Genomic DNA, 17650 nt, shown 5'->3' with positions numbered 1-17650 from the left:
CACCTGTCTGCCTTTCAGACCTTGATCTGAACAGGCAGAGGAGAATACACCTATAGAGTCCTCTCCTTTATCTTCCTTTTCTTCCTCCATCCCCTCCCTCTTCTCCTTTCTCTGCCACGGCTAATCTCCTCTCAGGTTTAGGATTCCTGGTCTGGGCTCTTTGAGGAGGAGGAAATATGGGGTTGGGTAAACATCAGGGCTCTCACTACAGGGATTACAACACCCATATATCACTGTGACAAGTCCCTTTTCAGCGGATGACAAGCAGCCAGGACCCTGTGCGAGGAGGGATCCGATGACACTTCCTATCGCCAGTGCAGACACTGATAGTGTATACCGTCACCGCTTTCACAACATCCAGTCAGTTTGCCAGGATCCGGTGTCTGAATGTTCTCAGTCAACATCGTTCGTTTTGAGCTTTTCACACATTATTGCACCTGATGTTTTGCTTGTGGGCATCTTCAACACAAATGGGAAATCTTAAGGAGTGCTTTGATCCATCTACCCACAAAGAGGCTGCTGTTCATTGTCCGTGACTTCATTTCACTCTCGATTCTTAATGCAGTCAAACAGGCAGCACAGTGACTCGCTGCTGGATGCATGATGCCTCAGGACTTTCACATCACTTAAAAAGGTTCTCCATGTTCTATTGTTTCACAAAAAAACCCAAAACCACTGTCAGTGGTATTTGTTTCTTGCACAAATTGGGGGAATGTGTGTGGATTTCCTCAGACAATTCAATTCAACCTTTATTCTTCTGGATTTGTATTTCCATCTTTCTCTTGCCTGCTCTTTCCACCTTTTCCACTATGTTTAAAGTATAGCAACATGTGGAAGCAGCAGGGATCCTTGAAATGTAGGATTTTTAAACGTCCTCTTTACGGCCTTATCCACAACTTTCCCTATATGAACTTTTTCCTTTATTGTCCCAAAAAAGGCGTTGTTGTTTCCACTACCAAACCAGGCCTTAGCGTTTGGCTAGCAGGACTTTCAGATTCTCTAGTGCTTGAAAAACTTAGAGATTGATCTTTCATGGTATTCCTCGAGGGGAGAAAAGCAATTGAAGTATACATGCCTTGACTGTTGACCATCAATGATGGTGTGTGAAACATGACAAATGGTCTTAGAGTTACAGTGAAGAGAAGTACGCATGCCACCTCCTGTTGGCGACGACAGGATTGGTAAAAGAGGGTTAAAAGTGACTGGTCAGTTGATCTTTTTTTCAGAATAAAAGGCACTGAATTCTGCAAGAGTTTGATGTTTTTGTGAAGCCAGTTCAGGCCGCCAGCTGCTGACCACTGGTCTGGACGTTACTGTGAACCATGTGAAACCATAGTCAGGCCTCGTATTATCCAGAAAGACATGACTGAAAGGTCACTGGGGGTGGATCTTGTTCCCAAACTCTGTGGGACCAATACAATTGCATGCGCTCATGCATTTGAGCTGTCAGAGGTTCAAATTCAATTAGCCAAATGAGCTTTGTCTCTTTCCAAAGTGGTGGGTGCGTCCAGATAATTCCTCAGAGTGACACATAACAAGGCAATTCAATTTCCCTCCTCAGTCGTTCAGTTGACAACAACCAGTTGAGTAAAAGGATGAAATCATGGAGGAAAGAAAAGTGTATTATCACTAACAATGTTCCGTGATTAAGAAAAGAATCACGGATGATGACACACTTGGTGCTGAGGTCGTAATACCTTATTTTATGAGCAATTGGGGAATTTTGAGGAAACATCACATCTACAGCTCATCTGCCATCAGTGTCGCAATCAAACATTTGGAGGATTTTTGTTTGGTTATATATATTTTTATTGGATTGAAAACATTTGAAGTTTTGATTATGACACTGTTGAGTTATTCTTCACTTATACTGCCCATAAAGAAGTTTAAAGCAGAGCTATGCAGGATTTTTACCCTCATTTAACAGCTTCAGAGTTATTACTACATTACATACTGTCTGTAAGTGGAAAGACCACGGCCGCCCACCCGGAGTCCTCAGAATCACAAAGTCTCGCAAAGTCTCAGGCCTCGCGATATAAAATGAAGGCGGTGATAGACGCTATTTTAGACGGTCATCACGGCAGAGGCGATGGAAAAAAGGAAGAGGAAACAAGTGTCTGACCAAGCGAGTGACCACACACGAGGAAAAATGGCACTGGCTGTGTTCAAATGACTGAAAAACACAGATGTGGACCGGCATCAGCAGTGAGTCTAGTAGACCAGGCATGTTTCAGTTTTATAATGTAATATAATTATTTATGGCTCACTTGCCATCCACATTAGCTCAGCTGCTTTGAAAGCAGAGTCCCGGGTTCACAACGCAGCCGTGACAGATACATGCATACATTTCCTATTATATTAGTGTGCTATTATATAGCTCACTGGCAGGTAATGCTAGTGAGCTATTGTTGCGGGAAAAACACCAATAAATATAAATATTGGGTTTTTCTGCAGCCAATGACAATCTTTTTTATATATCAGAGCAGCTGATAAAGACTGTGCGATATTTCTGAATACTGCGATGGCGATATCACTCGTACTTAATTGAGAAATACAAATAAAAGCATTTGTATTGTCTGTCGGGGATAGCACAGGGGCTGCGTGGAATGAACTATAATTCCTGCTAAATTAATTTCACCGCCCTGAAACTTGGTCAGATCACTATTTCCACAGGTTCTGATGTGCTCAGAAAGTTTGGTGAGTTTTTGTGCATGACAAGGTCCTCAAAGGTGCCGATACACTAGGGATCAGGCCCTAAAACAAAATCACATGTATGCCATTTGTTTAAAAAAAAAAAGAAAAACTGAAGCAAACTTTGTGAACAATAAGCACATAACTGAGTGGCTGACGGAAGAAGTGTTGGCAAGCATGTGGACAAGTATGAATATAGTCCGTGTGGGAAGAATTATCCTCATTATAAGAGTTCTGCTGCTGCATCGTTTTATCACGTGTTATCTCAGTCGTCCGCTGACTCCCCCGGGTTCTCCGCTCTCTCTCAGCAGGACGACAAATTAACAGCATCGCTCGCCATAATTCAGAAAATAATTAAGACTCGGGCTCGTAACGTGACGATTTAATCAAACAACAACAACAACAACCGTGACGTCATTGTCCAACATCTAAACACGGATGCAGTGATCACAGCGGAGAAAGAGCAAGAGAGAACCTCCTACAGCTCATCATTCACTCGTGTTCTCCAGCTCAAACATCCGCTCCCTTCAGGCTCAGGGTTTGGTTTTTTTTAAACCATTGATTTGTGAAGTGATGCAGCTGCTGAGAAGCCTCATCTGTCACACGGCTGCTCGACGTCCTCCACACAAATCACAGCAGATGTCAAACTCAAAAGGCCCAACGACGCCGTGAATATTCAACATTTGCCTTTGCTGACTTTGCCCTGCACATCTGGAAGACAAGCTGTGATTGGACTTAACAGCTTAGGTAGCAAGAACCCTGACATCTGTGTGTGCGTGTGTGTGTGTGTGTAAGCTGAATATTTCTACTTTATATTATAGTCTTAGTAATTACAGACTTGTCAGTTATGGATTTCAGGGGAAACCACATCCACCCTGAAGACTCCAGCGAGCACTTGGCTGGCGGTGTCGAGGATTCCCGTGACATCCAGCATAACCACGGAGGTCTGCAGCCGACATGTGCTGGTCGAGCTGCGCGGCGCTCGCTTTAAAGGTTCTGCCTCCAAGGATGTCAGGAAACAGAATATTAACTATGGTAATGTAGAGAACTGATCACCGCCTCTGTTCCTGTTTGTGGATCTGTCAGAAATATAAATAATAGAGAGGGTCAAGGGCTTTGAGGATTTGATTCCACACATAGTCCTTTGTGGGTTGTGTCGGGAAGGGTGTCTCCAGCATAAAATATCGAACTTACGCACAGACGTTCCGCTGTAGATGTTCATAAAAAGAGGACGTAGTTTTCCAAACGCAAGTAAAACTCCCATTTTAGAGGCTTGAGAATTGACCAGTGGTTTGTCAGTTATTCAACCCAGAAGTTCTTACAGCCTATTCGTCGGAAGGCTTTCACGATGATCACATAAATGAAATAGCGCAGTATGAACGAAGCACTTTATCGCGGTGAAAAAAAAAACTTTACCATAACAGCCTGAATTATTCATTTTTACCTGTGTTTAACATCATATAATGGTATTGTACAGCACATTAGGCAACTGTGTTGGTTTTAAATGTGCTCTATAAATAAAGTGAATTGGACGAGTTTGTCCTCACTAGACTGAGAGTGGGACATTGTGGATTAGCCAAAACACCCAGACAGTCCATAGCGGACATCCGGAGACAATTAAACATGCCTGATTTTAATGTCTGCTTTTCCTTGAAATCATTTTTCAATTTGGTACAGATTCTTTACATGCAAATGAGACACAGGCAAACACACACCCACTTCTTTCTGATTTGTCCTTTTTACTGCGCTCACTCGCTCAGCTCCTGTTCCCTCTGCTCCATTCCTCTCCCCCTCCCTCCACTAGTTCTCTGACAATATCAACAAAACAGCAAGAGTGTCGTCACAGGAAGAGACGTCCGACACAAGGATCAAGCCGAACACTGACGAACTGTAAATCACTTAAAAACACTTAGGGACAGCACCGCTGATCACTGCATAAACTGTTGCTGTATGTGACTGTATCAGACTGAGTCTGTGCTCCGGTCATGGAGGACGTACTGAACAAATATGTTTAATTAGGACGTGTCAGAATGGTCAGTTATGAGCTCTATTTTACCTTTTCTTAAAAATGTGTGTGTTTGTACGTCGGTGAAATACGGTCGCTGACTAAATACGGCGACCGCTGGCCGCAGTCTGATGTGAAGTGGTGCGCACACACGAACACACGTTTGCTGACTTTATCCAGCACATTAGCTTCATATATAAAATCCTCTGAGGCTGGAAGTTTGTGTAAAACACTGTGCTCCACTGTGCAGCCACCAACAGCACACTTGTCCCTCCACGTTGACATAATACCGCTCTTCCTCCCTCGCCTGCACTCTGGCATTTTATAGGGACAAGGTGGAGCTAAGGTGGAGCTCTCCAAGTAAAGTTACTGGTGGGGTGGTAACATTCGCGGTGAAACGCGCATTCTGTGGTCATAATGCGCAGGGAATTCAACATCGAGTGTTTTATCGCCTATACTTACACTAAAGGGGGACCACGAAAAAAGGACTGAGTATTCTTTTTCCCCACTTTGGCGACTGGTAGGGCCTCCAGAGTCCCAAATATAAGTATCAAAATGATAAAAAAGTTGATTTTGCATAATATGTCCCCTTTAAAGACTTTTGAACCGTGCTGAAAGTCCGGTTGAAGAACTTTGCAGAGGGTAGCAGTGGATCAGTGGCGTTTGCTCTAAGATAACAAAAGAAGTTTCCTCTAAAGTGTGGTCAAATATGGACTGTGTTGTATTTACATTTCAATAGAACTGTGTGTTAGAACCTAGATTAGAACGCCTCACTAAAGTCGGTTCAGAATCAGCCGTCTATCGTGGATGACTGCTTGATCTTTGTTTATTTGCAGAAATGATGTAAGAATTTATGTATAGAAACCAGCAACTGCCCCTGCATTGCACAAGAAAACCTCAGTGTGCAAGTAGAAGTGAGAAGAAGGAAGCTCATTTTCCGATTGACTTCCAGCTGGAAGATCTAATCCATGTCCTATTTCATTCTATTGTCCTTCAATAATCACACTCTCACTCACCTCTGACTGATGGAGCCAGACGCCATAGAGCAGAATGTTTCTCAGCTTGGCTGCCGAGGCCACGTCCATAATTGCCGCCGGTCCTGGCGTCGTCCCGCTGACAGACAGCTCCTCCTCCAAACTGCTCAGATGAACCTATCAAAACAAAGCCAACATCCGGGATTATTTTACCAGAAAAGTGCAATTCTGCCCCCTTTTTTGGAACCACTACAGCTCATTGTTCCAGCCATGGTTTAAACATGTTGCAACTGAATAGCACTGTTTATTTAAGGTTGCGTTCGGGGGCAGTTTGAAGCGTGAGCTCTCGTGTGCCGAAAGTAAACAGCGGTTTGCTGCTACACGGTCCTGTCTGAGGATAGAATGACCGTCTTATTCTGTTGTAAACCCTTAAAGGCCTTTGGGGGTTTATTTTCTCCAATTAGAGCGGCATAATCCAGACACATTACTCTACCGTCTCCATGACAACCCAAGTCTGATTTCCATAACCGTCTCACGGACTTTCTCGCACTTAAATTAAGATTTATTATTATTATTATTATTATTATTATTATTATGTCATGTATCCTCACATTCTGTGACAGTGAGAGGTGTAAAAAAGGGCAGTGAAAATCATTTCACACGTGTCGGGACATCTGCTCTAATAATGCAATCATAGCATTTATGAGTGAATATCATTCAGATGTCCACTGTCATCAGGTGAAGATTGATTGTGAAGCACATTAGCAGCTTTGAAGAAACTGGCACAAAAGAAGAATTTCAATCACTTCAGTGGGAACTTTTTTCCCACTGAGTTTAAGCCAAGGAAGGTACACATGGTAGCAATAATATTCACTGAGTTACACATTATAACATGTTAGAAACTCCCAGTACAACACCAAATTGCCACTTGGCCCATTCACAAGGAAGATTAAATGGACTAAAACATGGCTGTCAGTGGGGACAGAGTTAAGCCACTTATTAAAGGATTCACCTGATGAAAAGTCCATGATATGTCACTTTATCTCACCATCAAAACTGAAGTTTGCTCCACTCTGTAAACCAATCACTCCCTGCACCAAAGCCCATAGAGAAAATCAGTGATTTTACATCACAGACAAAGGTTGTTTTCCATCAACTGCTACTTCCACAACTAGTTTAAGTGTTTTTTATTTATTGACTTTTTGGAGTTCAGATTTACCTAAATGTCACAACTTTAACAAAAGAGGCAACAGGTGATCAGCAGCTGCTGTGTTCCTGTGACCTAAAAACACTGATTTTCTCTATGGAGTTTGGTGCAGCGAGCGTGAGCACATTACAAACTTAAGTTTCCAGTCAGCAAAGAAAACGCAGCAGGACATGTTCTTAAGATACTGTAGACTTCAGCAGGAGTAGATTTTATGAGGTGAGCTTTTTATTCAGTGGCTAATGTAACACTTAAGTGCACTGTTAATACTTTACTCTCATTTATGGCCTTTAAATGATCACTGAATGTCCCTTGATTGTGTTTTTTTTGTTTTTGGACACATCATTTTAGTGTAACATCTCATTTTGTGAGTTGCAGTGACTTGTTAAACTGCTATTAAATCAAAAATGAGTGTTTTTAATATATACTGTCAGTGCACCGAGGCTGGAACAGATAAAAATCACAGATTTTGCGCAACAACACAACATTCAACAGAAAGTTGTAATATCAACAACATGGGGCGTCCGTCTTTGAACACCTTCCCCGAGGCCGTAACACCTCATTTTCACAGACTGTTTGAAACGGTGACCTCCATCAATCAGTCTACGTCTCTGCCCCGGAGGATACCACCTACACTTCAAACCACTCCATCCCCTCCCACTGATCACAACCATGTGATCAAACCTGCCAGACATAATAAGACACCAGCAGCAGCAGCAGCAACAGCAGCAGTAACAGCAGCAACAACAGCAGCAGCAACAGCAACAGCAACAGCAGCAGCCGCAGCAACAGCAGCAGTAACAGCAGCAACAACAGCAACAGCAGCAGCAGCAACAGCCGCAGCAGCAGTAACAGCAGCAACAACAACAGCAACAGCAGCAGCAGCAGCAGCAGCAGCAGCAGCAGCAACAGCAGCAGTAACAGCAGCAACAACAGCAACAGCAGCAGCAGCAACAGCCGCAGCAGCAGTAACAGCAGCAACAACAACAGCAACAGCAGCAGCAGCAGCAGCAGCAGCAACAGCAGTAATCCAGTATGAGATGATCCTGCCACAGGGGGAGGCAGCTGTCGGCTAGTCTTCACACCACGTTTCCAGTTAACATGGCCTGGATCAGCTTCACAGCCCACTCCTCAACACCAAGACTTCTCAGTGCCCACCACAGTACCCTTCTGGGAACTAAGTCAAAGACCAGGGTTCACCTTCCCCCTTCCGTTACTGAAGACCACTTCACCTAGTTGCCTCGTCAACTCAATACCCTCCTTGCCTTGAACCGAGCCCTGTTCACTAACACAGCCTCGTCTACATGATTGTCCCACCACCAAGTCTCTGGTTTGAACCCGAATCGAGTCGATCTCACGACATCCCACACGCCATAGCAAGGACACCGGGAGCTCCATGGATTGTTGTCGGCGCCGGCAGGCGGCAAAGGCGGCGGAAAGAGAGGAAGCAGAAGCGAGGCTGCCGGTCTGGACTGCTAGCCAGACTGAGGAGGAACCCACACAAGCCTCCCCTCCCAAGTATGTTTCTCACCAACGCACGATCCTTGATCCACAAAATGGACGAGGACGAGCTGTAACTACTCACCGAGAACAATCGCTATGTTCGAGACTGCTGTGTTTCCATCATATCTGAAACCTGGCTTCACCAGCTGATCCCCGATGCCGCCGTGTAGCTAGCAGGCCGCTCCATGCACCGATGGGACCGCAACAAAGACTCCGAGACTAAGAGCAGAGGTGGTGGCCTGTGCATTTACGTAAACAACGACTGGTCCAAAAGCAACATAGTCATGCATACACATTGTTCCCCGGACATAGAGTTCATCTGTATTAAAGCCCGTCCTTTTTTCCTGCCCAGAGAGCTAACAGTCGCGCTGATCACGGCTGTTTACATCCCACCCGATGCTAACACTAGCATAGCTCTCTCGCTATTGTCAGACACCATTAACAAACAACAGCAGTCTCATCCCAACGGCGTACACATTGTTGCAGGTGACTTTAACAAGGCAAACCTTAAGTCTGTCCTGCCTAAATTCTACCAACACACAAGTTGTTTTAGATCATGTTTATACAAACATTAAACATGCATACAGAGCCATACAACTCCCACACCTAGGCCAGTCAGACCACCTCTCTCTGCACCTCACCCCTGCATACACGCCTCTAAAGGTCACCACCTTTCCTCCACCTGGACACTGAGCACAGGCTCCCCACAAGGGTGTGTGCTGAGTCCACTGCTCTACACCCTCTACACCACTGACTGCAGACCCACCCACTCCAGTAATACCATCATCAAGTTCGCAGACGACACGACGGTGGTGGGACTGATCACGGGGGGAGATGAGTCTGCCTACAGGGACGAGGTCCAGAAACTGTCTGAGTGGTGCTCAGTAAACAACCTGTCTCTGAACACCACGAAGACAAAAGAAATCATCCTGGACTTCAGGAATCACAGGTCAGATCCACTTTCCCTCTACATACACGAGGACTGCGTAGAGAGGACCCACACCTTCACCTTACTGGGCACCGTGATCTCTGCAAACCTTTCCTGGTCTGCCAACACCTCAGCTGTCATCAAGAAGGCACAACAGCGTCTGCACTTCCTGAGAGTGCTCAGGAAAAGTAACATCTGCCAGAAGCTGCTGGTGGCCTTCTACCGCTCTACCATCGAGAGCATCTTAACCTACTGCATCACGGTGTGGTTCTCCCACTGCACCGAGGCGGAAAGGAAGAGGCTACAGCAAGTGGTCAAGACAGCACAGAGGATCATCGGATGCCCCCTCCCTTCCCTCAGAGACATCTACTCTTCCTGCTGCAGAAGACAGTTCCCACCGTGCACATCACCTCTTCGACCTGTTACCCTCTGGCAGACGCTACAGGTCCATCAAAACTAGAACAAACAGACGCAGAAACAGCTTTTACCCACAAGCCATCACTGCACTGAACACAAACAAACACTGACACACACACACACACACACACCACACTGTGCATATACTGTAACAACACTGTACATACTACCTATTTATCTATTTTATATCCTTTGCACTGAACATTGTTCCTTTTTTTATTACCTGTACTTTTTTACATACTTGACACTCGGTTGCTGCTATAATTTCGTTGTACATGTGCAATGACAATTAAAGGTTTCTGATCTGATTTCTGATTTCAAGAGTGCTAACCACTACACGACTGTGTGGCCCCAGTCTTCATTAAATCATACACATTTATTTTTACTCATGTCGCCGTGTTGTTTTGGCACACATGTTTTTTAAAGAGGTCAAATCCTCTAATGAAGAAAACAGGTCGCTCCATGTTTCCACTCAGGTCGCTCTCAGGTAGAACCTCGAGACTTCTTTGGAACGAGCATCCAATCACAAACGAGATTCACCGGTAGTGATATGGAAAGTGAAAGTTATCTTGGATAAAAAGGGGCAGAAGAACATTTTCTGACAAATCTACAGCCATGAAATCTAAATAAATGCAGTGGAACAGAATATCATGATGGTCATAAGACAAGAATACATTTTCTGGCCATAAAACAGGTTTTTTCAACATGAAACCGGAGGTTTTAAACTCACTCACTCATATTGAGGTTTGTGCCACTGAAGTAAATCCAAACAAAGGTTTTCAAACACTCAAAAATTAGACACTTGAACTCTGATGGAGGCAACAGAGGATCAACAACTGCTGCTGCGCTGTGATGATGATGTGATGACCATTTTCTCTATGGAGTTTGGTGCTTGAGTTTTCAAAGTGACACAATACAAAAAAAGAGATAAATCTGTTAATACATTCTTAAAATGTCATCGATTTATAAGCAGTGAGGATTTTCTTTAGATGGGTCATTAGTGAGAGATTAGTGCAGTAAACATCCTGCAGAGACCTGACCAGACATTTGAAGTTCTTTTGGTGAAACAGAGTCAATTTAAATGCCATTTCCTGTGTTGCTTTATTGAAAACACGGTGTTAAATAGATAAATAACATGTGATTTTTTCTGTTTAGAACAAAACACACGATATTAAAGTCATCCATGGTGGTTGTTGATCTTTACAACAACTCCAAACGAACCAACAACAGTTAATAAATGAAGAAGAACTATAATGTTGGCTCACGTGTACTGAACTCACCCAAATAACGACCAGTGGCTGAAGAACAGCTCGATTCTCTTCCTCCAAATGCGTCAGTAAGGTCTTCAGTTCAGTCAGACAACAGCGATTCACCTGCATATCAAAACCACAACATTAACTTCACCTTATCTTCAGTATGTTCTGGGAGATTTGTGTTTGGATGAAGCAGATTTTTCTTACAGAAACCTGGATAAAGTTGCATTCCGTTAACAGATACGTGACGCTGTCTCCTGTCAGATCTGGGACGATGTCCAGAGTCTGAAACACAGAAAGAAACGCAGAGGACGTTCATGTTGTGTTCATTAAAGGTGCAGCTGAATATCCTTCACCTCAGGCCGCCCTTACAACTGTGTCATCACTGAATAACTGTCCTGTATAAACTTAGAACTTGATCCAGTTGTTGTGTATCTGCTCCTGGTCTCTCTCTTCTATCTCTACCTGTCCTCCCTCTTGTCCTTTCTCTCCCCCCTTTCTGTACCCCTCCTCTCCTCTGACCCCCATTTTTTCCTTTCACCCTAACCAGTCGAGGCAGATGCTGCACATGTGTGAGTCTGGTTCTCCACTGATGCCTAGTGTTTGCTCATTGTGTGAATGATGGGTTTCTCTGCTCTCCATGATGTTGTCTGTGTACAGAGACCTGAGATCATGTATGTTATGATTTGGCGCTCTACAAATACAATTTTGTCCCAGTGCTTGTGCCGTAGAGCTCCGTGTGTCCACACACACACACAGATTATTATTTTTATCATCCAAATTTTTAAATTTTCCATTTCTGTGTTGGAAAATGTGGGAAATTTGTGTTGTGTCCAGCGTGAACGCAGCACAAGGGGAATTTCTGTTAAAATCACGCAAAGGAAAGGGTAAAAAAAGTCATATTCTTCAGCCCTACAGTTCAAAAAAGAGAGACAATCAGAGCGACCTTCACATCAGACAACGCTCGAGCCCAAATAAAAGAAACGTGTCTGAGCTCGTTGTCTGAGCTGGCAACACAAACTCTGCCATGTGCAAAAATAAAGAATCAGCAATCAAACACAAGCCAACTGCCATTTCATTACTCTGCAAATTGAGTTGAAGGCCGTCGTGCCGCCAAGAATCGTAAAAGCACAAAAAAGGACCAGGACATTTTGGGTCCTAATCATCATTCCATCCACTTTGTGTCCAGAGAGGCCGCGGTGTCCAACACGTCCATTTCTTTCTTTGTTTTCATGTCTGTAATTACCATTACACACACACACACACACACACACACTCACAGGAGAGAAACGCAAAAATGAACATCCAAGGTCTGGAGTTTGGCGTCGACGAGCAGTCGTCATAACCTTTAAAATAACACAGTAATTGGAAATGTGAAATGTTATTGGAAACACATGTCGGAGCGTTAATTGGTCCTGAAAGATAAACTGTGGCTTCAAGAGGAAAAATAATTTATTTCACTGCCTGAAATGTAGATTTGATGTAAACCAGTGTGTCCATGAAATCCCCAAAGTGGGAATGTTTATTTAAATTGAAAAATTCTTAATTTAAACACAGACAGAGGAGCCAAGAAGCAGCGGAGACTCGACAACAGCGAGCTCTGTGAGGACGTCCACAAAAGTCAGCGGATGAATTTGAAATCTGTCTGGGTTGTTTTGGGTGTAACTGAATCTTTACAATCAGAAACTATAAGTAGATTTTGGAACTCTAAGTAGGATGTTGAAGTCTTTTTAACTTTGATCTACAGTTGGACATAGTTGGCTTTGACGTCGTGCTCATGACTCTTCAGGGACGACACTCTCTGACCAATCAGTGACCTTCAATCTGTTGACGTCACATTTTAGTATCGGCTCAGCTGAACCTTGTCAGAACAGGAAGTGAAAGAACAGCAGGTACTTTAGAGTCGAGCAGAGTAGTGCTAGAAGTGTATAATGGAAAAGCGCCATAGAAGTGGTCTGGTCACAAAAGGTCACGAAAGGTCACCCACACCTGAACTCAACCAATTTCTGATGGTCATGTCACTCTTTTACACCACAATTAGAGTGTATCATTTCACAAAACACCAGAAGAGTCTCACTTTCCTGTCCACCACCTCTCCTCTGTCCACCATTTTTCCTTTCACCACAACCGGCCTAGGCAGATGCTGCATATCTTCCATCTTTTTTCATAATCTTGCAGAATTTGTATTTCTATTCTATCGGAACGTTTTGTGGCGACAATGTTCCGGGGGGGAATGTTGTGCATGCAGAACCAGTCTTGTTTCTTGAGAAAAGTAAAACTGGCTTACTGGAGAGTAAACAAAACTACATTCTGAATTTCAGTGGATACCACGAGTGTTAGTTCTTGTTCAATGTGTCCTGCACACTCGAACACAGTTTTGTCCCTGATAAGAGACGGGGATTTCTTGAAAATGATCTATTTTTTTGTGACGTCATCAGTGGGTAGATTCTCACACACTTGGATGATCACAGAGAACTCCTGCAGACAGGAAGTTGCTAAAAGAAGAACAAACTTATAGACAAACCCACACCAATGAAAACACAACATCCTCGGCTGAGGTGAAGAAAAGGAACTCCTCTGATCTAAAATGAATGTGACTAAAACAGACGTTTAATTTTCCCTCTAAACAACAGATTCTCTTGTAGATTGAAATTCATCACAGAAAACCTTCACTGCGGTGATGAACGTGTCCGACTGTCATGACAACGTCCTCGTACATCACCAGAAAACAAAAGTTAGTGATAGAAGAGCGGCTGATTTAATGACATATTTCATGTACTCACATAGATGAAAGTGTGTTCTAAACGTCTGTAATAACTGATGCCTTCTAATTATGTAAGACAGCATCAGCTAGCTTCATTAGAAGCATTTAAAGCCAATAAGATCTTTTTTTACTTTTAAAACATGAAAATCTGGTGTATTTGTCTTTATTCAAAAGTGTCACTTATAGTCATGTGATTATATTTGTACTTATTTCAGCAACTAAAAAAAACAATAACAAAAAACTTCAGCCTGAATGTAATGGTTCAGGTTGTTTTACATGTAAATATACACCTGCCTAAGTCTGAGCTAGATTTGAGGAGATTTCTGGTGCTTTGTCTCAACTTTAAACATTATTTTCTGACTAGAAATGGAAGTTTGTAAACTTCTTATTCTCTTGTGCCAAATCCCATAAATCCCAAAATCAGTGATTTTAGCTCACAGGGACACAATAGCTGCTGGTCTACTGCTGTCTCGTTTGTTAAGTTTGTGTCACTTAAATAGAATTGAGCGTTTTTAGACACAGAATTCACAAAATAAGACGTTTTAAAGTTACTTACGAAGGCAGCAGTGGATCAACAGCTCCTGTGTGCTGTGATTTAAAAATGGACTTTGGTGCAGAAGAGAAAGCGATTTACGAAGCAACTAAAACTTCAGATTACCTTTTAATATATCCACATCAACACAAGGAGAACATGCAGACTCCACAAAGAAAGGTTTCTGGACACATTTATAAATACAAAAAAAAAAAACCTTTTCATAAACTTGATATATTCATTTGTATGGATTTCACAACTAAAAGCTCCTTTTTTAAAAGGAGTCAACTTGGATTTAAAGAGACTTCAATGTGTCACACTGACACACACACACCATCGGCTGAGATTAAGCAGTCCGACTGCTCTTATCATGGGATTACACTCATATTATAGCACTGGGACAATATCAGTTGTTCATCTCCTTCCACTCGCTTTTCATCTCTCCCTCCCTCACTTCCTCCCTCACTCCCTGTAAAGTATGGATCTGCTTCCAAAACACACGCACCGGAAAAACACACTCAACCGCGGCAGCCACCTGAGCCCGGGCAGATCCAAAGAGGAAGCCTGACACCGAGCCCGATCCATCTGTGGGCCCCAGTCCAGCAGCAGAGAGCGAGACCTGCACCATGGACACGGACTGACGGAGGAGTTGGAGCGACTTTAAAGGAGGACGGACTGTTTAGATCACAGCAGAAAACAGAACCCGGTGTGTGTGTGTGTCATTTCTCTTCTGTGACGATGAGCAACAGGTGACGGACGTTCAAATCCTCACACAGGTCAAACTTTGATGCTGTTTTATCATTATAGCCTTTCATTTACTGCAAATAGACATGATGTGGCCTATAACACTATATATATAGATCTATATATACACACACACACTGTGTACACTTACTTGAGTCATTCATCTGAAGATCTGCTGTTTTCTCTGAAACTGAAGTCTGTGTCTCGTCTTAACCCTTTTTAATGACTTCTGATCCACTTCTTCTCCCTTCATTAAGTTTAAATGTGATACTTTGTGACTTCTGTGTTTGAAATCCCTTTATCTGGAATTACTCAAGTGACACAAACTGACCACAAGGGGCAGCAGTGGACCAGCAGCTCCTGTGCCCCTGTGAGCTAAGAAATGCTGAGGAGTTTCCAGACTAAGAGCGACATAAAGCAGCAAACACGTTCTACAGATAAGCAGGTATCAGTATTATAAGGTGAGTCTAATGTTAAGTGTTTCCCGTGGTAAATGCCATGTTTTCAGTCACAGAGAGTAAATTCATGACTTCATGACTCATGTTTTGAGTTAATTGCCATATTTTTAGGCTTTTGTACCTTTTTTAAAGTGTAGGCCGTTGTTACGAATGCTATAATGCAGTCAGTCAGCCAATAGGAGGCGCCCTCTAATGCTCTAAACTTCCCTCAAAGTGTGTAACCCTAATCTACATGAGGAGCTGAAGTGTTGTTATGTTGAGGGCAGTACTTGTTTGCATTTCTTATCCCTGGTTCCCTAAAGTCTGTCGAGTGAACCGTGAGACAATGATGTGATTAACAGAAGAACATTTACAGACAATGAAAGGTTATTCTTAATGTTGCCTACCGCAGCTTTAAGTGTCAAACACACATGCTTTATTTTTCCTTTTAAAAAGGTAAAAGAACATCTGTGTGGTCTGCACACTCCTCACACTTTTTCCATCATCTTCAAAGAACAATCTGACAAATTGAACGGGGGAAATTCGCAACAACACGGGAATCCAATGTGGATTCAAGGATTTAAGAGAGTGAAAGGGGTAGGGAAAACTGGGAGTGTGTGTGTGTGTGTGTGTGTGGGGGGGGGGGGGGGGGGGGGGGGGGCAAGCTCATCTCTAAACACTCCATCCATCAAAGAAACTCCCACGATACAGGAAATATGACTGCCATCTGCTCTGCTGGATGCCGAGGAGGAGGAGGAGGAGGAGGCAGCAGAGTGGAGGTCTCCATCAGTGGCCCCGAGCGCAGATGGCCAGTCTCAGTGCCGGGGCCACCCACATGGATCCACACTGAGCTTCTAACGGGAGGTTTGGAGGTAAAGAAGGAGAGAAGGACGGGGACAGGGAGGACTTAAATCAGCTCTTACCATGTCCACAGCTCCCGCCGCCTTCTGCAGGGCATTGGCCAGCGTCTCAGCGCACAATGATCCACCGGTGATAACACAGGCCGACCGTGACAAAGTCTCTGTGTGAGAGAGCACACTCACATCAACACTTCACTTACACAGCACACTGGGAAAACTCCAGAGAAAAAGCAGTCAAAGCACTTTGATGGAGTCCTTTATGGGACTGTTTGTTACAGTCGCAGCATAAATGTGCTGAAGGTTTCTCAGTAACGTTACATTTGGGATTTGTGCTCATGCTAAATTCTTGCAAATTCATTCAAGTCTGATTGTTGATGTAATATGAAAAGTATACAGACAAATAATCCCTCAGCCATAAATCCTGGATTATACACAGGGTTCCCACACCTTGGTTGACATAAAATTCAAGGACTTTCCAGGACCAATTCCCTCAAATTCAAGGACTGAATGTGCAGTTTGAGATGAGGACAACTTGTAAGAGCGTCTTCGTCCATGATGGCGTCCCCTTTCATTGATGTGCAGCAGCTCTGCATCTGGACAAGTGATTGTCCTCTGGATCTTGGACAAAAGTCAGTCTTTGGTGAGACAGAGATGTTGGAATTTTTCATTTTCCAGACATCACCTCTCTCTGTCTTGTTTTAAAGCGGCCATAGCATGGTCCTATCTCACTTCTATGTGAGATATGGAGGTGTACTTACAAACCTGAAGTCGTTTTCATGGGTAAATGTCTCATCACTGACGCTCTCATCAGCCGTGCTGTTTCAGACCAAAACCACACCCACAGCAATGATCAAAACATTGAGTAATGTCGTAATCCCTTACACATTTGATCCGGAGTCGGAGCCAGTGTCAGAAGACACTATGACAGTGAGACTGCTGCAGGACGCCTGGAGCTTGGATAACGTCGTGATTACCGAGATGATAAACACACATGCAAATGAAACACGAGCGTAGTGTGTAGCTTAGCGTGTCGCCAGCTATCGCTAATGCTAAACGACAAAACAAGCACACAAAGACAGTTATATACGTATTGTTGGCACTGCTCCTTCCTTTAGGTGAAGTTTGGTGCTGTGTCCTGCTTAAAGCCCACATAGACCGGAAGCTCCAATTAACGCTGCATTTGTGTGTGTGTGTGTGTGTATCTGCGTCATGACCTCGTTTATGAAACCCTAAAGTTTCAGAACAACACTTCAGCCACTGCTGAGAAAATAGTGTTGTATTATTTTCCTGGGCTCTGCAAAGTGGATCGGCACTTCCTTAATTTGATTAGTCATCAGA

At 43.6% G+C, this 17650-nt stretch overlaps 1 protein-coding gene across 11 annotated transcripts in view; it reads right to left on the bottom strand.

Moving 5' to 3' along the window:
• crppa (CDP-L-ribitol pyrophosphorylase A) overlaps positions 1–17650 on the bottom strand; it is a 76407-nt gene that overhangs the window by 42570 nt on the left and 16187 nt on the right. For all 11 annotated transcript variants that reach the window (XR_009241945.1, XR_009241943.1, XR_009241946.1 and 8 more), the window contains exons 6-9: positions 16376–16473; positions 11183–11260; positions 11003–11095; positions 5713–5847 (exon numbers count right to left, since the gene is read on the bottom strand). Coding sequence is in view for 2 of the 11 variants with exons in the window: in XM_058646886.1 (XP_058502869.1) it covers positions 5713–5847; positions 11003–11095; positions 11183–11260; positions 16376–16473 (404 nt within the window). In the remaining 9 variants the exon portion in view is untranslated. The remainder of the gene's footprint in view (positions 1–5712; positions 5848–11002; positions 11096–11182; positions 11261–16375; positions 16474–17650) is intronic.

The sequence above is a fragment of the Solea solea genome, chromosome 13, assembly GCF_958295425.1.
Source record: "Solea solea chromosome 13, fSolSol10.1, whole genome shotgun sequence".
Classification (NCBI taxonomy): Eukaryota; Metazoa; Chordata; class Actinopteri; order Pleuronectiformes; family Soleidae; genus Solea; species Solea solea.
The sequence above is the reverse complement of the archived record's forward strand: the minus strand, read 5'-3'. Positions and strand labels throughout refer to the sequence as shown.